The 21,650-nt window shown below is 52.8% G+C and overlaps 10 protein-coding genes across 10 annotated transcripts; 7 read left to right on the top strand and 3 right to left on the bottom strand.

The window, feature by feature from the left end:
• Positions 1-1,133: 1,133 nt before the first annotated feature.
• On the top strand, positions 1,134-2,060 carry A1O1_03310 (uncharacterized protein; the record flags this gene model as incomplete). Its single annotated transcript, XM_007724215.1, has 1 exon — positions 1,134-2,060. The coding sequence occupies one exon, from the start codon at positions 1,134-1,136 to the stop codon at positions 2,058-2,060; it is 927 nt and encodes a 308-aa protein (XP_007722405.1).
• A 919-nt stretch (positions 2,061-2,979) lies between these two features.
• Positions 2,980-4,333, bottom strand: A1O1_03309 (acyl-CoA dehydrogenase; the record flags this gene model as incomplete). Its single annotated transcript, XM_007724214.1, has 2 exons — positions 2,980-3,719; positions 3,874-4,333. The coding sequence occupies 2 exons, from the start codon at positions 4,331-4,333 to the stop codon at positions 2,980-2,982; spliced, it is 1,200 nt and encodes a 399-aa protein (XP_007722404.1).
• A 726-nt stretch (positions 4,334-5,059) lies between these two features.
• On the top strand, positions 5,060-8,630 carry A1O1_03308 (uncharacterized protein; the record flags this gene model as incomplete). Its single annotated transcript, XM_007724213.1, has 3 exons — positions 5,060-5,226; positions 5,279-5,369; positions 5,418-8,630. 3 exons carry the CDS (start codon positions 5,060-5,062, stop codon positions 8,628-8,630), a joined length of 3,471 nt encoding a protein of 1,156 aa, XP_007722403.1.
• Positions 8,631-9,148: 518 nt separating this feature from the next.
• Positions 9,149-9,940, top strand: A1O1_03307 (peroxiredoxin (alkyl hydroperoxide reductase subunit C); the record flags this gene model as incomplete). Its single annotated transcript, XM_007724212.1, has 1 exon — positions 9,149-9,940. The coding sequence occupies one exon, from the start codon at positions 9,149-9,151 to the stop codon at positions 9,938-9,940; it is 792 nt and encodes a 263-aa protein (XP_007722402.1).
• Positions 9,941-10,429: 489 nt separating this feature from the next.
• A1O1_03306 (ubiquitin-conjugating enzyme E2 G1) lies at positions 10,430-10,998 on the top strand (the record flags this gene model as incomplete). The annotated part of the gene is made up of 2 exons (XM_007724211.1): positions 10,430-10,589; positions 10,649-10,998. The coding sequence occupies 2 exons, from the start codon at positions 10,430-10,432 to the stop codon at positions 10,996-10,998; spliced, it is 510 nt and encodes a 169-aa protein (XP_007722401.1).
• Positions 10,999-11,832: 834 nt separating this feature from the next.
• Positions 11,833-13,099, top strand: A1O1_03305 (uncharacterized protein; the record flags this gene model as incomplete). Its single annotated transcript, XM_007724210.1, has 2 exons — positions 11,833-12,018; positions 12,077-13,099. The coding sequence occupies 2 exons, from the start codon at positions 11,833-11,835 to the stop codon at positions 13,097-13,099; spliced, it is 1,209 nt and encodes a 402-aa protein (XP_007722400.1).
• Positions 13,100-13,880: 781 nt separating this feature from the next.
• On the top strand, positions 13,881-14,870 carry A1O1_03304 (solute carrier family 25, member 46; the record flags this gene model as incomplete). Its single annotated transcript, XM_007724209.1, has 1 exon — positions 13,881-14,870. One exon carries the CDS (start codon positions 13,881-13,883, stop codon positions 14,868-14,870), a length of 990 nt encoding a protein of 329 aa, XP_007722399.1.
• A 448-nt stretch (positions 14,871-15,318) lies between these two features.
• Positions 15,319-15,882, top strand: A1O1_03303 (AP-2 complex subunit sigma; the record flags this gene model as incomplete). The annotated part of the gene is made up of 2 exons (XM_007724208.1): positions 15,319-15,423; positions 15,487-15,882. The coding sequence occupies 2 exons, from the start codon at positions 15,319-15,321 to the stop codon at positions 15,880-15,882; spliced, it is 501 nt and encodes a 166-aa protein (XP_007722398.1).
• Positions 15,883-16,579: 697 nt separating this feature from the next.
• Positions 16,580-17,751, bottom strand: A1O1_03302 (uncharacterized protein; the record flags this gene model as incomplete). Its single annotated transcript, XM_007724207.1, has 2 exons — positions 16,580-17,542; positions 17,728-17,751. 2 exons carry the CDS (start codon positions 17,749-17,751, stop codon positions 16,580-16,582), a joined length of 987 nt encoding a protein of 328 aa, XP_007722397.1.
• A 961-nt stretch (positions 17,752-18,712) lies between these two features.
• Positions 18,713-20,337, bottom strand: A1O1_03301 (uncharacterized protein; the record flags this gene model as incomplete). Its single annotated transcript, XM_007724206.1, has 2 exons — positions 18,713-19,870; positions 19,924-20,337. 2 exons carry the CDS (start codon positions 20,335-20,337, stop codon positions 18,713-18,715), a joined length of 1,572 nt encoding a protein of 523 aa, XP_007722396.1.
• Positions 20,338-21,650: the final 1,313 nt, after the last annotated feature.

The following is a 21,650-nucleotide window of genomic DNA, read 5'->3' as shown; positions in this document are numbered from 1 at the left end:
CTATGATGCGCGTATCGTGAATGTATGCACTTCGCCCAGCAAGACTAGATATATCCGATGTGCAGAATCAAAGGCGAAATCTAGTGCGGGTGAGAGTCAAACATTCCAGTAGTAAGTCAATCCAAGCCAACGGTGTCGGGCTAGTTACATGTAGTATGCAGTTCGAGTTTCTTGCGTAGAACAACTTGGCGGACGTGGAACCATCCAGTTTGCCCAGCACGTACCAGTACTAGATGCCGAGCAGACACGGGCTCAAGTGGGGGCCCGGGGTATTGGCATCGGGCAACGAGTGAGGAGTTGGACTGTTAATACATGGAGAGAAGGCGCGGTGAATGTCCCATATTCGCCAGTAGTGAATGATCCGAGATGGATGAAAGAAGGTTCGATGAGGAGGGGACTGCGGTAGTTCGATCGATACAGGTCCTGGTGACATCTGTTGAGGTCCATGGTTCGAGGCCTCCGAAGCCCTCCCCTGTTGCAGGACCCATCAGACAGACACCCTTCGTCCCTCCAAAGCAAGACTAAAAAAGATCGCGTTTCCTAACCCATGCCATAACCGAACAATCAACTGTGTGCTGCTACTACCTCTGTAGATAGCAGCTAGCTGAACATCTTCTCCGGCTGGGGCTGCGGGCTATCACATCGACCTGTCCCACAAGCGGCGTTCCTCCTCACTACCCTGCTCCTGCTCGTCTGCCTCTTCATCATCCTGTACACCCCGGTAGACACTAGCCAGCGACGTCTTCCTTCCAGATGCACACTGCACCGACATGAATCACAGCTCGATATCAGCGCTCTCTCGCTCGCATACCGGCTTTCTTTTTCATTTCCCGTACCCTCGTCAGATGGCCGAATCGTGACAGTTCGCAACCAAGAGATCACCCCGGGTCCTACCTCAAACCCCCACACCAGATCGAAGCGCATCGGAGACCTGCCATGGCTGATTGCCATCGAGACACTGCGTAACCTGTACTCGATCTCGACTTGGACTTGGGCTGGGGCTCCAGAGTCGGACTTGACGAGACCAGGACTCCAACTTCGACTTTCAATGCAACAGCCATCGCCGTCTCGGCTCGTCGCGTTTCGTTCGTGGTTGCTAGCCCTTCAACGGGTGTGAGACCAGTGGAGCAGTCATGCCATTATGCTTTGGGGGCGACGACAAAGAGCCAGAGGACGAATACGACTCGATTCCTTTCAGCCTGCGGTGGCGCATACGCTTTAGCAAGAAAGAGACAGACCCGAACACTGGTGAGACGGTATTGCGGCTGAGCAGCAACAAGATCCTCAAGACGCAATGCGCCAACACCGAGTACCAGGCTCTCAAGCTGATCGACCGCAACACGTCTGTGCCCACGTACAAGGTGCTGGCCGTCTATAATCGACCGGAAGGGAAATGGGTGGAATATGAGGCATGCCCCGGCAAACCGCTGCAAGACGTTTGGCCCAACATGGCTGCGCACCAGAGGAACAAGGTCGTCATCGACATCGGCCGGTTTGTCGAGCAACTGCGTAAAATGCAGCCGCCCAAACTGTGCGTCGTTGGGGACGCGACGCTGGGAGCTGCCTTGGACAAGCGCTTCGGTTCTGGCAAGGTCGGCCCTTTCTACTCGATCGCCGCGTTCCACGATTTCGAACGCAGAGGACATCCGCCTCACGACTTTCCCGAGAAGGAGATCCAATCGGTGCACGACCCGAAGAAGGAGTACGAGCTCAAATTCACCCATGCCAATCTTTGTCCCAAGAACGTTCTGGTGGACGACGCGGGGAGGATAACGGCTCTGATCGGCTGGGAGTCTTCAGGCTGGTATCCAGAGTATTGGGAATACACCCAGATGTGCCACTTGACACCAAAGACCATGGGCGATTGGCTTGATGCTATGCGTAATGTCCTGCCTCGCTATGACCAAGAGTTGGCGTGCGAGGAGGCTCTTCGATCCCATTACTGTGGTTCCATATACGATGCTCCGAGAAGTATTAGGGCCCAGAGTCCCAGTCCCAGTCAACTGCTGGCCGACCAACGGGACATCGAGGATAAGAATACAGAGAGTACAAGTGGCTGAAAGAGGAAACGAAGCAATGAAATGGACCCATAAAGGTAAACGATTGACGTCGACATCGGTTGAAGGTTGAGAGGCAAGACAAAAAGGCGTTCAGTGGAGCCTGCATGGCGTTTGCTGGGCTGAGCTGTTTTGATAGAGACAGCAAAGATGCATCAGACAGAGGGCGTCCACTGGCAGGTTTTTTCATCGCAGCATGCAGTGCTGCAGTGTGTGGTTGCGACCCTCTCGGCGTCTACTGAAATGCGCGCTGCTAATTGCTTGCTGCTCGGCGTTCCAGCACGCCTGAATACAATATGATGTTACTGAGTTCGTTGTTTTGTCTGTTGGTACTCTATTCTCCGTATCAGCTAAGGGCGTGTGACCGGCGAGAAGCCCAAGACTGGCGTGTGTTCTTTGCTTTTGCAGCCATCTGCTTTAGCTCTGGCAAGATACAGGAAGCTGACATTGCCTAGGAGCGGACAAAGAGATGTGCAGTTCCCTTCGGCATGAGACAAACATTGACAAGTGTCTCAACTGCAGGTTGCTATCAGAAACGTATCTTACAAATTTGTGTCATTGCATTCTTGTCTGATGATGATGAGCACCTTCTCCATCAATTGGCTGCCGTGAACTAACAAACAGCATCATGTTTCTTGAGTGAATGGCAATGAAATGGACCAAGACTGGATCTGTGGACCATGGGAACACAGAGGGGAACTACCTGATAAAGCTGTATATCTCAGTCTTGCGGAAGGCTGCCATCCGTTTTGATTGACTTGAGAAGCATATACCTATGGCAGGTGTCTGAACTTTTGGCAATGTACCACTCAATGTAAGATGGAGTGGACTTGGAAAACCGGCCTGCTCAAGTCTGGTCATTGATGATGTTTGCCAACAGATCGACTGACTTCCTCTACACAGTTGCTGGTCGCAAAGAACATCAATAACTCCGTGGCAACTCCAGGACCTTTTCACTGATGAAGTTCAGTATCATCTCACGACTGACCGGCGCTATTCGTGGCACGAGGCTTTCTCTGAGATACCTCTCAACATCGTACTCCATGGCATATCCCATACCACCGTGAGTCATGACGGCCCTTTCACACGCTCTGAAGGCCGCCTCGGCAGCCAGATACTTAGCACTGTTGCAGGCGACTCCCACTGCCTGTGGGCTGATGGTCTTATCTGTTCTGCTTCGATCGTACAGCCGCGCCGCATGATAGGTGGCCAACTTGGCCGCTTCGAGGTTCACATATGCATCCGCAAGAGGGTGAGCGATAGCCTGGTTCTTGCCTATTGGCCTGCCAAAGATGACCCTTTCCCGCGCGTATCTGGCAGCCCTTTCCAATGCCGCATAGCCAAGACCAAGTGCTTCTCCTGCCAAAAGACACCGCTCTGCATTCATCCCATGAAGGATGATCTTGAACCCTTGTCCTTCCTCTCCGATCAGGGTATCTTGCGGGATTTCATAGTGGTCAAAGAACACCTCGTTGGCATCTACTGCTCTGCCACCCATCTTTTTGATCCTTTTCAACTCCAATGCTGAGTTAGACTTGTCGAGATCTATGCAGAACATGGACAAGCCTTCACTTGGCTTCTTGACCTCTTCCACCGGGGTGGTTCGAGCGAGTAAGATCATCTTCGAGGCCACCTGGGCGCAAGTAATCCATATCTTCTGACCTGAAAACTCGAGTCAGTGCTGTATGAGCATGCCCATCTCTCCAGATCTTGCGTCGAGAGGACCATGGCATTGAACAGACTATGTAGAGGGGCTGCTGCATGCTAGGTTCGTTTTCCACAGCGCTTCTTTGTCGTTGCGAACGGATGCGCTTACCTGTGATCACATATTTGTCACCCTTCCGAGTGGCAGTCGTCTTCAATCTTAGGGTGTCGAGACCAGTGTTGGGCTCTGTGACGCCAAAGCAGACTCTCCATTTACCGCTGATGATGTTGGGAATGGTCGACTGTAACTGCTCTTTGTTGCCGAACTTGGCCAAGGGTTGTGTCGCATATACATTGGCATGAATGGATTGAGCCCCCGCCATGCCGGCGCCTGATTGAGATATAGTCTGTAACATGACCGTCGCCTCGGATATGCCCAGTCCTGCACCCCCAAACTCCTCCGGCAGTGCAATTCCAAGCCACCCATCGGCAGCTAAGGCTGCGTGCAGTTCTTTTGGGTCTGTCTCGGATTGATCATGTTGTTGCCAATATTCATTGGGAAATTGAGCACAAATCTTCTGGACCGCATCTCGCACTGTTAACTGCTCTTCTGTAAAAATACTCGTGTCCATCATGCCGTAACTCCTGCTTATGGAAAAGTGCCTATGTCCGCCGTACTCGGAAGCTCGAGGCCAAAGCCCAGGCCGAGAGGCAATGCTGACTCGGCATCTGTGAAACAAGCGTAGCAGATGGCTACTACCAGGACCTCTTACGGCCATATCAGCTACACAGGGAGAGGAGCTCACGTGTGTTTGATTTCTAAATCATGGCAACAATGGAAAGGAGCACTATAGTCTGTTGGAACTTTACCGCATAGTATATGTACGAGCTCGCTAACACTAATATTTGGAGAACCTCCGAGATCGCTCACTCTCCGAGATGAAAGCAACTGCTTTCGAGATCTAAAAGCGGGTGATCTCGGAACTCGAAACAACTGCTTGACCAATGAGAATCCAACTGACTGGTTAAGGTGATTGCCCACTCGGGGAATGACCGGTAGTACTCCGCATCCACAGACTTGAAGCGCGACCAACCCCACTGCACGTGACTGGGTGTCTTTCACGCGGTGCCAAGATGTAAGTGGTGACCGACCTTGAGTCCGAGCTAATACTTATTTGGCAGCCTCAATAACACTCGAGAGTTGTGAGATCTCAACACGTCAAACATCATCTTCCACCGACCTGGCAATGCCATCTCTGGCGTCGAGAGAGAATCCTTCTACGAATCCTTACCGAGATCCCCCGAACCCACCCGTGATTTACCTCCCAGACCGGATCATATTCCGTACAGGCCGCGCAATGGCTGCCAAAGCTACCGCAATCGGGTCAGCCGCCTGGATCTCAGCTGAGAAGGAAAATGCCTTGCAGTTACTGCAAAATGAGAAGGAAGAGGTGGTCTTTCCAGCACAGCATCAGCTTGAGTGGCTAAACGAGCATATGGCTGAGATCTTCAGCAAGAGCAATGTGTGAGTGGCACTTCTGAGCTGCGAATGTGTACTGGGAAGCTGATGCCGTCAGTGATGTGTCCAATGTCTTCAAAACACCAGGAAAGCTGCGAGGAAAGACGCCACGTACGGCGAGAAAACGCAATGTTCAAGATGCACGCATAGTATGTTGACTCCGTCCATGTTACCACTTTCTAACGCCCACGCCCTAGCCGCTGAGTGACGTGTTCTCGTCGAAGCCACCCCAACGACAGAGCCCTGAGAAGCATTTAACCATTGATAAGCCTCACTTTGTAATCGCCCGAGACGCAAGCGAACAGAGCATACATGCCTTCAAGTCGCAGACTGATTCTGGCTACCACGGCTCAAGCCAAGGCGATGTCGAAGCGGAGACGCAAATGCATACTTTCCAACTAGCCGGCCCAGCGAAGATGGGACAAGGGACCCCCGACGGGCTCCTGCATGGGCATATCACAGATGAAAACGCGCTTTCAGAAGAAGTTCGGACTACAGAAGGATCATTCCATTCTGCAAAGGAAGAAGCAACTACCAAGATCGCGGACTCAGAGCCTCCGCCACAACAACCCGCGGCTCAAGAAACAATATCGAACAACCAACACTGTATAAAAGCCGAACCAGTGGGTAACATGCAATCAGATGGACCCCAAACCTTCGATGAGGTCGGCTCGCCATCGGACGAATCAACGCCAGAAAGACCTTTGGTGAGGAAGAGCAGCTTGACTTTCGCTTCCCTCCCAGCGCGAGAGCCCATGAAAACGAGTATAGGTACCAGAATGTCGCGGACGAGTCACATTGATCAGCCACGTCAACCTGGGCCGTACGGCGCGCGGCAAGGGTTGGCCCCAAACCAGACCGGGTCGATTCTCGCCCACGATAATGATGGAGCTGTTGCAAAGATTGCAATGAACGACGACGACGAGATTGTTGAGATTCTAGGGCACGATGAATCCCCTGCGGAGCTACATACCTCCAAAACCCATTCGAAGTTGTCGACACAAAGATTGCACGAAAAGATAGACATGTTGGGAAAGGCACCTCAACCACGTCCGTCTGAATCCATTCCGTCGGGTGCCACCTTGGCTACGAACAAACAGAACGATGCCCATGACCACCATGAGCGACAGGGCCACCGGAACCTATTGATTCAGGAAGATGATGATGAATGGATCAAGCCATTAACGTCCCCTCGTGTGGCCATTTCATCGCCATCCAAGAGCGTCACTACGAACAGCGCAGAGGATTCGGACGACATGGACGAGTTTGATATTCGTGCTCCCGAATTGATAGCCCATGAGGCACGAATGAAAACACCCATTCGAATGTCTCCCAGCCCGGGAAAGTTCAGACCCGGGTATGGCCACGCCAAATCTGCGTCCACGGCCACGCTGGCTTCGCCCGCAAAGGCAGCAATGGCACCGCCTGCCAGCCCTGCCAAATCGATATCCATCTCAAATCCTCAGCTAACAACTACTCCGCAGGGCTCCCCTAAACGGTATCTTGATCTTAGTGCTTCCAAGTCGAAGTTGCAGTCCATCATGAAAACTGCAAAGGGTCTCTTCACCACCAGTGCAGGAGTGTCCGCTGCAGCCAAGCTTGAGACACTTTCACCCAACGCAGTTGATGCGATGTCGAGTGTAATGCCAGGCATGTACCCGAATCTTGGTGCGCTCAGTGATGACAAACCGTTGCCGCCTAGTCCTCACAAGGCGGTGAGGAAGACTCGCAGCTCCACAGAACGGGAGAAAGAGGAGAGACGGAAGGAGAAAGACGCCCAAATCATGCAAAAGATGGATGAACAACTGAAGAAGGCACGAGAAAAGGAGCGGAGGAAGATGGGAGAACAACGTGTCGCGCAGGAAACGACCTCAAACATGATCAAGATGGAGCAACCCAATCATCCGAGTCCCAGGCGTGCGGCGGACGAGACCAATCACCAAGACCAGACTGAGCACACAGCGTTAACGACCAAACCAGCACGACCTGGCAGGCCAGTAAGAGAACCCCCAACGAGCAAGGCTAAACCAGCGCCTGTATCTATCAGGGTTGGGACTCTTTCTCAACGAGTGCCACCCAACGCCCCACACGCTGCTTCAAATCCACAGGAGATCATGCCCAACGAGCCCAAACGCCCAGGATTGAGCAAAAAGACCAGTACCGCTTCCTTGCAATCCGCGACCTCCACCGGTTTGAAGTCATCGATGCATGGCCAGCCACCCAAACCGAGGGCGCTCCTCGCCGCAGAGAGGAAGAAGGAGCAGGACGAGCGGGAGGCCCAGCGGAAGCTGGAGCAGAAGCGGGAAATCGAACGCAAACGAGCCGCACAACAAGAAGAGGCCCGAAGACAAGAGCAGAAGCAGCGCGCAGAAGCAGAAAGACGTGAGCGGGAGCGATTAGCCGTAGAGCAAGCGAGAAGACAGGCCCAACAACAGGCCATCGAACGGAAGCGACAAGAGGCGGCTAGAAAGGCAGAGCAGCAACGATTGGATCGGGCTGCAACTGAAGCTGTGAGTATTTCGAAACCTTCTGAAAATCATCCGTTGACCACTTACAATCAGGCGCGTCCATCTTCACGCCTCGGAGGCCAACCTGTCGGCCGTTCCTTGATCAACCATGCGTTGCCCACCAATCCGGCAAAGCCGCCAAAACGGCCTTTGGAGGAGGACGTAGGCACTTCACGAGTCCAGACTGCTAAGTACAACATGGGCCCGCCTCAGAACGATGCAAAGAGAAGAAAGACTGGAGAGGACGAAAGTACTGCCGAGCCTACGTTCCGCCCAATGGTTTCAGGAGCACCGATCCGTCAATCCCAGCTCGGAAAGAAGCCGTCAATATTCAACCATAGCTCTTACACACAAGCACAACCAGCCGGCAATCTTGGACAATTCCCACAGCCGCCAACTCGAGCAGCACCTCCTCAGATGCAGCAATATGCCAACGGTGCCAAGATTCCATTTGCAGATGCTCCAAACCCCCCGGCCCATTCAAAAACTCCTGTGTCAATCATGCAGCAAAAAACAATTCAGACGGTCAAATCATCGCCCCAGTATCCTCATGGAGAAGCCATCAACCTTCCTGAGATTCCGACTGATTCGGAGGATGAGGACTCTGAAGATGAAGGCAACGCATTCCCAATTCCTGACTGGGCAACGCCAGGCCACTTGACCGAACAGCTGATTCGCCAGGAAGAAATGGACGGAGATGTTGTTTTCGGCCCAATTGCGCCACTCAAGATGGAAGAGATATTCGCGAAAGGCAACAAAGATCGACTCAAGCGACTTCGAGACCGCACCAGCAGTGCTAATTGGGCTCTTAGTGGTGATGGATTGACCCTCGAGGAAGTAAGGGCGGATCGGGAGCAGCGGGAACGCATGAGGTTAGAGGGCGGTTGGAAATTTGGAAATTGACTTGGGACTTGCGGGCCACAGTCAGCCTTGTTGGCTTGATTACACGTATCATGAACGGGACTGGTGTTTTGGGGCGATAAGGCGCGTTCCGGCGTACGCATGATATGCCATTGGTCCTCGGACAACTGGGAGGATATTGATCATGCCTGGAAGCATCGAGGAAGCCCAATTTCGTCCAGCACTAGAAATCTTCAGTCTCTTCCATCTGATACTGTGCATTACGCCTCTGGAAGTGTTTGAGAAGTCATCTTGTCTGATTTGGGTCACTGATTGGTACTAGAAGGGGTTATTGTTATGAGGTCTGCTTTGGGACTAGTGTCGGAAATGACGCCATTTGGCCGGTACCAGCGCCGTGCATAATCGTAAGGCTGGAGTGAAATCACAAATCCGCAACTCAAGATTTTGTGATATTGATGTAGACTGCCGACCTCAGGTATCCTTCTCGAAGCTCAATACCAATCGATCGCGCTCAGATTACTCTCATACGGCTCGTTCCGCTCTCCTCATAGCATCAAAGGATGGCTTCATCGGTCTCTCGCTCTTTCCTGCGCTCATTAAGACCGGCCGCACGGTCACGACCTAATGCCTCGTTGAGGTTCAGCGCTTCTCCATTCGCGAACGTATGTCGCGGGTATGCAGCACCTGCTGGAGAGCAACCTCGTCTGCGTCTCGGAACCACGGCCCCAAACTTCCAGGCTAAAACTACACATGGCGACATCGACTTTCACAAATTCATTGACAAGTCGTGGGCAATCCTCTTCAGTCATCCCGCCGATTTCACCCCAGTCTGCACCACGGAACTCGGCGCTTTTGCGAAGTTGAGGGGTGAATTCGACAAGAGGGGGGTCAAGATGATAGGGCTGAGCGCCAATGATCTCAAGAGTCACGGCGAGTGGATTAAAGACATCAACGACATCTCGCAGACAAACTTGCAGTTCCCAATCATCGCGGATGCTGATCGGAAGGTGGCCTACCTGTACGATATGGTTGACGCGCAGGACTTGACCAACGTCGATGAGAAAGGCACTGCTTTCACCATCCGGAGTGTTTTCATCATTGACCCGGCCAAGAAGATTCGATTGGTCATGCTTTATCCGGCGTCTGTCGGCCGAAACACCAGTGAGGTTCTTCGAGTCATAGACAGTTTGCAGACGGGCGACAAGAAAGGGGTCACGACGCCTGTTGATTGGCAAGTTGGAGACGATGTAATTGTTCCTCCCACCCTTTCGACGGCGGATGCACAGAAGAAGTTCACCGATGTCCGAGAGGTGCGCCCATACCTCCGTTTCACGAGCGGGAATACGAAATAGAGTCCCGGCTGAACACCGCTTCGTATCCATCAATCAAAATGGCCTTGCTACGTTAATCGACAAGAATAGATGGTTATGAGATGTAGATTAAACACTTTAATCGTTGTCAGATTATAGATGATAGGAATAAACCCCTCGAAGCGTTGGGGAGTGAGCATCTCTCCCCGTGTAATTTGGGGGAATGGCAAAGGTCCAGCAGTAGCTACGAGGAGTGCCGCCACTTCAAGTTGGAGATGAACGAATCGGACTACTAGTATCCCATAGTACAGACAACAATTCCTCTATTTTGCCCTTACACTCATTCTAATAGTTGCCAGCGTCTATTTTATTTTGCATACATTACTTCTGCAGATTGTCAACGCTGGTCCAGCCTTCTCGGCTTCTAAACGCATCATCTTGGTCCGCACAGACTCGCAATCAAGGGCCCTATTATATTCCACCGGTCTGATCTCAACACCCTTCCCCCGCGAAACCATACCGATCCCAAGAATGGCTTCCACTTCCTCCGCGGCGGTCCTGTTGGGCAGACAATTGAAACAAATGCAATCTGATAAGGATATCCCTGGAATCAGCTGCGGGTTGGTGGACGACAACATCTTCGAATGGACCGTCATCCTTTTGATCAACGACGACTGCAAATACTACGGCGGTATGTCATCCATGCTATCTACGTTATGGTTCTTCGTGCGCAGGCTGACCCAATTTCAGGTGGCCTCTTCCGTGCGCGGCTGTCCTTCCCACCAGAATACCCATTGATGCCACCCAAGATGAAGTTCGAAACTCCGATATTCCATCCCAACGTCTATCCTTCCGGCGAAGTATGCATTTCGATCCTCCATCCTCCCGAAGAAGACAAATATGGATATGAATCAGCCGCCGAGAGATGGTCCCCTGTGCAATCCCCCGAATCGATATTGATCTCCGTGATCAGCATGCTGAGCAGTCCCAACGACGAAAGCCCGGCTAATGTCGACGCGGCAAAGTTGTGGAGAGAAGATCCCAAGGCTTTCAGGCGGAAATGTCAAAGGATAGTTCGGGAGAGTCTTGGTGACGAATAACGACAAAGGGACAGCTATCTGGGGTTACGGCATACGATGGAGTTTGGGTTTGGACAGAAATGCTGGGTGCACGGATTATTCCATGCGAAGTCGCGAAGCCCTGCGCTACAAAGGGATACATACAACCGCAAGTGATTTATTTCGATCTCAAGTGTTCAAGCATGGAGTTGGCGGCCAGTTCGACCTCGAGGAGGCATCTTTGTGTTTGGGTTGCCGGCTCCCGCCATTCGTGTGTGAGGTGGCGCAGGAGAATGTACCCGTGCCTGGGTCACCATCCGGCAGACTCAAAGCAGGAAGATAGTTCGGGTTCAAAGACCTTTCAAGCGCAGTAGTCGGCTTGGAAAAGAATCGAGGTCAAATACCCAAAGGCTTTGCTTGATGGTGCTCGTAGGGCTTCACCTGCGCTACTGAACTCAGAGCACTCCCGACAGCTTGCTAAGGCATGCAGACGTGATTGAGACGGGACTTATCAGTCGTTCAAGTTACGAATAGGTAGGTACCTAAGGCACCAACTCCGTTAAAAGCATCGGACACCAAATGAAGTGATGAGGTCTGGCTCAGTAGTGGCGAGGCTGAAGTTATGGTGTAACTAGTACTAGTATGACTGTGGCGCAGTCAAGACAGCGGAGAAACATGGGAGCCTGCGGCCCAGGTATCGCATTCGTCAGCTCTGTACTACTGAAACACTGCAGACCGAAAATAGGCTCAGTTTCCATTATTGGAGCCTTTGGGATAAAGACAACGTGCCGTCTCCCTCTTTTCTATTTTCACCTCTACAACCCTCATCCTTCTCGATTCATCGATACTTACCTATTCTCTCCAACTGCTGTCACCATGACTCTGACGACTCACATACTTCGCCGCGGGCTTGAAGCTGCCCATGGAATACATGGGGCGATGTCCGATGCCGACCAAGGAGATGATGGTCATTCCGGCGGGGAAGCACCGTCTCGCGTCTCGCCTTGGGCTGCTCTGTTGTTCTTCCTGACTGCTGTCATTCTTATGGCTGCCTTATTCTGTGTAAGTCATACAGTTCGCCTTGACAGGCTGGCCCCAGGCTGACCTAACGGCCTCCTAGATTGCCTACACCTATGGCCACGTCATTCCCACGCTGTGCATGATCGAAGCCCCCGAGACCGAAACCTACCTTCCTGTCGATGTCATTGACCCTACGGAACCTCCGCCATACTCTCCAGCTGCTCCACCAAAGCCAACGGATGGCGCTGCGGACGATCTGGAAGGCAATGCTCACGCTGATCACGAAGTTCTCCTCATCCGCAACAAGCCATATACATCTTCCATCCGTCAGACCCTACTGCACCTGAGGGCTCGAGCAGGGTACTGGTCTCGACTCCGTGGTCTGTCCATGTTCATTGTCTGGAATTTGGTCAGTGGCTTGCTTGTGGCGATCTTCGGTGCGGCTACTGGCAGCCGGATCGGCGTTGCATTTATTGCCGTTGTGGTCGAAACTCTTCTGTCCAATCTGCATATGGCGTGGGTACACATTGTTATATCCGAATCTCGACCCAAAAGATGGTATCAGCGCATCCCTGCGCTCAGGACATGGACCAAGATTGCGCCCGCCGTGGCATTGTGGGCGACAACCAACCAGATTGTGTCTATTCTTCCCATCCTGGTTTGCGGCTCGTTTGGGTCCCTGAAGCATATGAACGATCCCGCGTATGAACCTGGAAAGAAGGACCTTTATGCTGTCGGCGCACAAGGGTTCATGGGTGTGTTCCTAATGTTGGCACTGTTTGTGCTTTTGCAGATTCCAGCCACAGTTACCCTTGTGAGGGTTGCTGCCTCGATGCTACCAGAAGAAGACGAAACCATTGTTCCGTTTGACCGCACTTTCGGTGGAAGGACGACCCCGGCCATCATTGGGGGTCAAGGCAAGATTGGCCTGGTGGAGGCTTGGAGAAGCTTCCCATGGGCAAGTCGCATCCGATTGCTGAAGCTCATGATTAAAGTGGCGCTCATAATGATGGCTTGCTGGCTTTTGTTCACAACCGTGATGGTTGCTGAGGCTCACATCATCTTTGGGGAACAGCTTGGTGAGGTAATGAAGGCAATGCATGGTATGACTGGCCCTCATTGAGACCGCTCAGGATGTCGGTCTAAAAGAAGCGGAATGCTTCGTATATTTCGAGGGACTGAAACTGTCAATGTCTGGAATACATGGAGTCTCGGTGATCATTGAACAGGAGTTGGGACGTTGTGGTGAAGCATGTATACTGGGCAACACCTTCTGTCCTACATAGCCTTGTATCAACATATAACCGCCTCCGCAGTTCGTTTGCGGACCGATTGCATGACATTGTGTCAACAAAGGTCTGCCCGAAGGCTGAGCGTAAATCTGAAAATTCCACGTACATATTTTGCTATGAAACGATAACAATTCGGGGAAGGCTGGAGAAACGAACAACCCCCACGGAGAGACGGATAAAAGGCGGCCGAGTCCCCGAGCCTCGGCTCAAGACAGGACACACAAACATGCATCCCTAGTACTCAGTAGTATATACATATTCGTTTCACAAGCTCGAGGCCAATTTCAAGGGAGAAGTGCGCGCGGTTGGTCTATTTTGATTTCCAACCGACTTCAGATCAGAAGCTCCCATTTACCACGACAGGACAGCGTTAATCCCAAGAACAAAGCCATGATATCACGCTGCTAAGCGAGTCCTCTCCATCGCACGTCGCGGTCGTCAGCCCCTCCTACGAACCTTTGGGCGGCTGATCTCTTCGCTCCATCTGTCCGCTTAGACACGTTCCACCGAAAGGAAAGCAGAGATTAACAGAAAACACATATCTGAGGGGTGGAGCGTCACCATTTTCTTCTCTGTTTCCCAGTCTCGGGCTCCTGCTTGCACAATCTCACAATGGCGCCGGCGACAATATCGACGTCTGTCGGGGAGCTCCCCTCGAAGGAAGAAGTGAAGGAGCAAGTCAAGGAGTCGGCGAAGGGTGCTGTATCTGGGCTGCGATCTCTGGCTGCAGGAGGTGTGGGCGGCGTGTGCGCAGTCATTGTTGGCCATCCCTTCGATCTGGTCAAAGTGCGGCTGCAGACGGCGGAGAAGGGCGTCTACACTGGTGCTATTGACGTGGTGAAGAAAACAATCGCAAGAGAAGGATTTGCTCGCGGCCTCTATGCTGGTGTCTCTGCGCCCTTGGTGGGCGTCACACCCATGTTTGCAGTGAGCTTCTGGGGTTACGACATGGGCAAGCTGCTGGTCGACAAGTTTGCAACGGTGCCAGTCGTCAACAACACCCCCCAGTACAGCATTGGGCAGATATCAGCAGCTGGTTTCTTCTCCGCGATCCCCATGACCTTGATTACGGCGCCTTTTGAACGTGTCAAGGTCCTGCTTCAGATCCAGGGACAGAAACAGCTTGCTCCGGGCGAGAAACCAAAATATAGCGGCGGTGTCGACGTCGTCAGGCAATTATACAAAGAGGGAGGGATCCGCTCCGTTTTCCGCGGCAGCGCAATGACCCTTGCCCGCGACGGTCCCGGTTCAGCGGCATACTTTGCAGTCTATGAATATGTCAAGCGCAGCCTCAGCCCGAAGGACAAACATGGCAATGCAACGGGGCAACTAAGTCTTCCTGCGGTCATGACGGCCGGCGGTGCTGCTGGAGTGGCTATGTGGATCCCGGTCTTCCCAGTTGATACCATCAAATCGAGGCTGCAGTCCGCAGAGGGACGACCGACCATCGGGGGCACTATAAGCAGTGTCTATCGGAGCGGAGGCATCAAGGCTTTCTTCCCTGGGTTCGGCCCTGCGCTGGCTAGAGCTGTCCCGGCCAATGCAGCTACTTTTGTTGGCGTCGAACTGGCGCACAAGGCCATGACTAGGATGTTTGATTAAACACAGACACCATGTCATCGCCTCATCTCTTCATTGTTCTCCCGACCGGACTCGAGGCATTACAGTGTTATAGCCGGTGCATGGCGCTGGGATCTAGATCTTAGGCAAAAGCTGTGATGGGCAACGTGATGACCCTATGATTAAATTGGCACACTTGTACTTGTTCAGATTCTCAAAAGTATTTATATGCCTCTCACCGCATCAGCAGAACTGTGGTATGCGGGACAAAAGCATTTTATTTATCTGACGCTGCTTATGGATGGAAGTGGAAACAGCCGCTAGGTAAACGCGGAGTTGCCGCTTTTCGGCAGCCGACCGTCGCGACCACTTCTGGTTTCTACAACTTCTATTCCAGTAAACGTTCTCCTTGATCAACATTCCACGACTTCGAGGCTGGTAGAAGCGCCTGTCCGTGACCCCATCCACCCATGTGCTCTTCGATCTGAACATGGTTCTCTCATTCATCCTCATCCAGAACCGCCAGGGCAAGACCCGGCTGGCCAAGTGGTACGCTCCTTACACGGACGAAGAGAAGGTCAAGTTGAAGGGCGAGGTAAGTCGAAGCTGTGGAATCCATTGTGTTTTGCTCGGACGCTGCCTCTAATCTACCTGTTAGGTTCATCGTCTCATTGCTCCTCGAGATCAAAAGTACCAATCCAACTTCGTCGAATTTCGCTCCGCCCCCAGTTCCTCGGCTTCGACCTCGCACTACAATCAACCCCTAGTCCGGCAGAACCTGTCCTCCACAAAGATTGTGTATCGGCGATATGCGGGCCTCTTCTTCTGCGTCTGCGTTGACGCTAACGACAACGAGCTCGCCTATCTCGAAGCCATCCATTTCTTCGTCGAGGTCCTGGATCAGTTCTTCGGAAACGTATGTGAACTGGACCTAGTGTTCAACTTCTATAAGGTTTACGCCATTCTTGACGAGGTGTTTCTGGCTGGAGAGATTGAAGAGACGAGCAAGCAGGTTGTCTTGACAAGGTTGGAGCACCTTGACAAGCTGGAGTGACGCGGCGTCAGCGTAGGCCGAGAACAGCAACGGCGAACAAGGTGGCTACACCAGATGAAGTCACGTTCATGCTGGTGTGACGATAAATCCGAAGACACGGTATTTGGTCACACAATTCTACCACCAAGCCGGCGGCAGGTTCGTCCTGGGCGGCAAATTAGGTGGGCGTTCAAAGCATGAAGCACCACCCGGTATCTCATATCACATGAGCGAGTGATTCTATCACTTCCAGAGCGAGACCGGAGGAGACGTCAACAAGAGCCGAGCGCTGCGACTAGCCTCAGCTACACCAAGACCTAGACGGTGCCCGGAGCGTCGAACGAGGATGACGCTCGGTGGCATCCTGCAGCATGGATGATCAGTCCCTGAAAGCATTGTCCTACTGGCCGACTTGGGACACTTGATCAAAATTTGTATTCCGGTCTCTATGGTCAGATGGGAAAGAGGCCCAACCGGCGCCGGCTCCAGGAGCTTCGTGCCGCTGTTGAGGTAGTTCAATTGCTGCCGAACGACATCAGGCTTGACTTCGGAACGGTGTGAATGGTCGTCTATATAGGAGGCCCCTGGGCGTAACTTCCCTTCCTGGACGAGGCTGGCTAATGTTGCGCGTTACAAGTGCATAACATGGTATAGCCCGTGCCTCGTCTTCTACGAGATCTCATCTTGAAATGCACATCTTCATCTTTCTTGCTTCGCATCATCTCTTCAGCGCTGAAAACCTCTTCGCTAGATCATCCACCGTGGGGACTTTGCCAGGGACACCCTCTCCTCCTACCGCTGCCGCCCCTTTCGGTTTCAGCATCGACTTAGTTGTCGTCTTGGGCTTATCGTCCTTCCCAACCTCACCGCCGCCAGGGAGCTTGACTTTGGGGCTCGGGTTATCCGTTCTTGCAGCAGGCGGAGCGACAGAAACAGGGCTCTTCATACCACCTGGCGCTAAGCTCGAAGGCGGAGTAGCATTTTCTAGAGAGCCAAGGTCGATTTTGTGTGGCTTCGTCGGCGTGGCCGGTGTCGTACCGTCTGCTGGGATGGGCGGCTCCTTCATACCACCACCAACACCTTCGTCTGTATCCTCATCGTCGACTTCACGGCCCAACTCCTCCACCTCCTCTTGGTGTGGCGGCCAATCCACACCATACGTTCGCGCAATCTCTTCCAAATATGCCTGAACCAGTTTCTGACTAGGCGGGTCGACCTTGAGCCTGTCCACCACCCGAGCAGGGACGCAGTTGTCCTGGTTCTCGTTTGCTTTGATTGCGAACTCTTTCCCGAACCGCTCAATGAGCATGTTTCGCACAATTCCCAGCTCTCTCACGTCCCGTGGTAACCGTGGAGCAGAGTAGATGATGCTCGCAGCCGCCTCCTCGAGCCCGGTGTCATCGATACCCGTAGTCATGCCCTCTTTAATGTTTTTATCTCTGATGTCCAGTAGGCCGGCTCGCGCGAGGAGCAGCTCGGCGTATAGCTCCAAGATTTCCATGAGTTCGACCGTGATGTCCGTATGGATAATGTTCTCAACCCGTATGCGCGCAGACGCTTCGCGTGACTGGGCGAGCAGTTCGGCCATCTCGCGCCGGGAGGCGATGGAGAGTGCTGTGTCCTTCTTCTGGGCATTTCGCAGACGTGGAATGAGGAGGCGAAGGGTCGATTTTAATTTAATCTGTAAAGAGAGGAGAGTGTTAGCAAGGCAGTCGCAGTGGCCGTCGCCTTGGATATACAGGAACTGGATGACGACGTGTGGTTGAGGGAAAGGGTGAGTGTTCAGCGGTCCGGGAAGAGCATGCAAAACATCAAACCGCGTTGTGAGACCCGTTGCTTCGAAAGCAACGGCACATGAAGACTCACTGTTTGAGGCGATGCTGCCGGCATCTTGACCACGGCGAGTAGATGTCGACGTGCGCGAACCAGAAACTGCGACTAGACTCGGTTCCTCGACTCAGAGTACAAGGGATAGAAGCCTTTCCTCAGAGTCAAGCGTGAAGACCAAGACTATATCAATCACACAGGCTCACAACGATGATAGCAGGCTGCGGGGGTTGTCTGGTAAATGGAGGGATCCGAGCAGGTGTAGTCTCTGACGGGATAGTAGTACTGTGATACGAGCGCGGGGAACTGAAGCCGCGGGTCACTTAAGGATGCTCAGCCACTCCGGGGGTTCTGTGGTGATACTTCTAAGATATAAGGTATTGTACCTAGTTAGGTAGGTACCCAGCGAGAGCGGTTTATCTCTAGATTCAAGGTTGCGCGCGGCAGAAGACACCCCGGCGCGATCCAAGGGATACTTCTCACCCACTGCACTGATCCAACTGTATACTTCGATATGCCACCCCAATCGCTCGTATTCAAAAACTCGGCCCGCCTTCAGCAATAATGGAAACTGTGCATAATCGAACAAGATGTATCAACCAATCCACCGACAGGCTCTAGAATACAGACGTAGATATCGTAAAAATGCGACGCCCTTCCACCATCTCCCAACGAAACACATAAAATCATCCTTGAATCCATATGCCAACTCTCCACATTGTCCTTTGCCAGCTCTCCCCGATCACAAACATAGGACAAGAGTGGTTGATGCTGCTAGTGTCGACGTTTCCATAAAGATATGGACAGAAAAATGTATGTATATCATCGGAATTACCGAAACAATGATTCGTAAACATCCGTGACAGAGAAACGAAGCCTGTTGCTCAACATATCCAGCCGACTCATGTGCGGTAGAGGAGACTTGGAGAGTAATCTGCAAGGCCAGCCTGCGTCAAGTTTCCGAGGGCCACAGCCACATTGTTGCTCAGATGAATCGACCGATATGCAAACGAGACCAAGACGCTTATAATGTGAATAGAAGGTACAGGCCCAGGCCGTAAAGGATGCTGGCGAGAGAAGATTGAATGCAGAACGCTGCACCAGTTACTGATTCAATGGAATGTTGCCTTGAAGGTCCCGAAGGAGTCGCTGTCGCCTCAACAGTGCTGGATTCGATAGTAACCGCGGCCGGAGTGAAGGTGGTCGCATTGACGGATAAAGAAAAGTAAGCCGAGTATGTCGGCAGTCGAGAGGTGGACGAGGTCGTGGAAAACGTTGATGATGATGAAGAAGAAGAAGAAGAAGAAGAAGAATAAGAAGAAGAGGAAGACGAAGACGAAGAGGGTGGCGTCGAAGACCAGCTTGAAGGCTCCCACGATGATGACCAAGCACTGGCAGTCGATTCCAAGGAAGATGAAGGGGGTTCACTCCAGCTTGATTCCGTCGGGGACGAAGACAACTCAGCTGATGTTGTGGCCGCAATTTCTGCAGAGCTGGTGGGCTGAAAGAACTGTCCAGCTTTCGCGCCGCTTGTCGATGATTTTGCGGCGGCTTCACTGTCGCTATCGTCGCCGCCAGTACTGAAGACCACGAAATTGGCCGTCGATCCCTTGGGGACTGTGACCACGCAAAACGCGCCGCCCCCTGCTCCATCGCTCGCCGACCCTACCATCTCGTTTACGTTGTTTTTGGTGGGATCGATGGCACATGGGAGACCATTACAGTTACCATCGGGACAGTCGATCTTGACGCCCCAAGATGGCATCTGGGTGCGGAATGGCGTTGCGGGTTCGAGGTAGATAGGGTTCCAGCCAAGCTTGATGAATGTTTCACCGGACGTGTCGATGTTTGCTCCCGCAACATACGGCGACCAGTTGCCGAACGGGTTTGCCTTGGTGCCCCAGACGCAGGCTTCGTCGGTTCCGACACCGGGAGGGTTGATGTAATAATGTGCCGCTGTGCCACACCAGTACTGTGTATCGGGCACGGCGAGGGTGGCGTAGCTACTGACCAAAGTGGGAATTAACATGGCCTCGTTTCCTGGAAGCACAGTTTGGCAGAACGAGACGTGTGCACCCGCATTGTTCACCACCCCAATGTTGGTGTCCGTGGACTGACAGTATGGCCTGTCCGGGAATGGTTTCTGAACATTCCCGTCGTCATCGCAATATAACCCGCCGTTCTGCCGTGTAATGAGCTCACTGTTCTTGCAAGATAGAGTAGGGGGCCACGAACCATTGATTTGGGGTAGGAGTAGGACGTTGCACTGGGATCCCATTGCATTGATACTTCTCCAGGCGGACACGCATATGGACAATAACTTCCCGGCGTACAGGGCTGATCGGGACTCATGGCCCATCCGGCGTTCAATTCGCCTGGGGTGACAGCGACGAGACCTGCGTCCGTAGGGAACGCACATTGCCCTCCTCGCTTTTCCAGAGCCGCTGGAGTTATGGTTTCCGCGATTGCCCTTGTTTCGACGCCTTGTGCTCCATCCTCGGCCGTTGACCTGGCGCCCAACCGATGATTGGCGCGATGCCGTTTGTGAAGCGCTTCTAGGTGCTCGTGGACTCCGTGCTTTGCGCCGAGAACAGCAGCCGTGAAAAGCAGCAGAGCGCTCGCGCTCGAAGTCAATGTCCGTTTTCGCATTTGCGCAGGCGACTTGTGTGGTCTCGCGTTATGGACGATGGTGCTGCATGAGAATCGACTTGCGACGCCAGGCGGATGTCCTTGGGTACAGCGCGTGATGATGCAAACCCCAAATGAGCGACTCAGGGTCAGTACTTAGTAGGGAACGTGGAGCTCGCAGAGCGCGCGACAGCAAATATCAACGACAACACGCCAGCGACGGCGAAAAAAGACGTGAAAAGATACGACGCAAGAACAGAGAAGGAAGGGACATGATGAGCATGCTAAAGAGACGAACAAGGATAGGAGAGGCGGACCAAGGCCAAAGAGTAAATTGGTTGTGACCAAGAGCCTACCATGGCAGGCCGCCCTCGAGCCATGCAAGGCTGGTGCATCACGGCGCCATCCCCGGCCCACTGTTTACCTTGCCAGTGGGGGAAGGTCAGGGGTATTTACCTTGATCGTGTCGTGCCCCGGCCCGCATGAGCACTGTCAAATTTCGCGAGACGAATCAGAGATGATCCGACTTGCGCCTAGGACCTGAGATCGTTGACCAGCGTCAGGGATAGCAAATCAACCTAAGCAATTCATCTCGGCGTCAACATTGCATATTTCGCAAATCGCCGAGTTGCTGTGGGGTGCGGCTTGAGGCGTCAGGAATGCCGTCCGCAATTTCGGTATGTAATTCTGGGACTTGGATTCACTGTTTGGGCATTCCTGAAGATACCGGCTGTTCGAGAACGCAAGCCAAACATGGCCCCTGCTTTGCACGAGACCAGTCGATATAACGCTTTCTTCTCAAGCTCGCCAAATGCTGTCCAGTACGAGCCGGGCGTAGACTGGATAGATTTAGTGGGAGAGTGAGGTCTCTGCTTGCTTTATTGCTCGGCTGACGCATTTTCACAATTTGGTTTGGCATGGTTCTGAAGCGCCGTAGGTTCGGATAGTTCTGCACACCGCCTACCAATAGAAGCCGCAACTTAGGTGTTGACATGCAAGCATCTAGCATACAGGCACAAGCAAGCATCGACATGCGTAGTTCTTTGCTGTATGACTCCAGTGGCACGTCCCCCACCTGTACAATTGGCTTTTTAGCGATAGACGTTGACAGACTGGCAGATGAGCAATCACAAGTTGAAGTTGAGCGGCCTGCACTTCAAGTTCAACACCCATCATCAGTCTTGGCATGCAGCGGACCACGTGACCAGAATGTTGGTAGAAAGAGACAGCATTTGTTAGGGCCATCCAGACTACCATTGCTGATGACCTGGAATCTGACCTGGGCTCAGATGGCTCTCAAGGCTCAAAGATACGGCCGGCTCTCGTAGGGTTTG

The sequence above is a fragment of the Capronia coronata genome (genome assembly GCF_000585585.1).
Source record: "Capronia coronata CBS 617.96 chromosome Unknown acBCG-supercont1.3, whole genome shotgun sequence".
NCBI lineage: Eukaryota > Fungi > Ascomycota > Eurotiomycetes > Chaetothyriales > Herpotrichiellaceae > Capronia > Capronia coronata.
The sequence above is the reverse complement of the archived record's forward strand: the minus strand, read 5'-3'. Positions and strand labels throughout refer to the sequence as shown.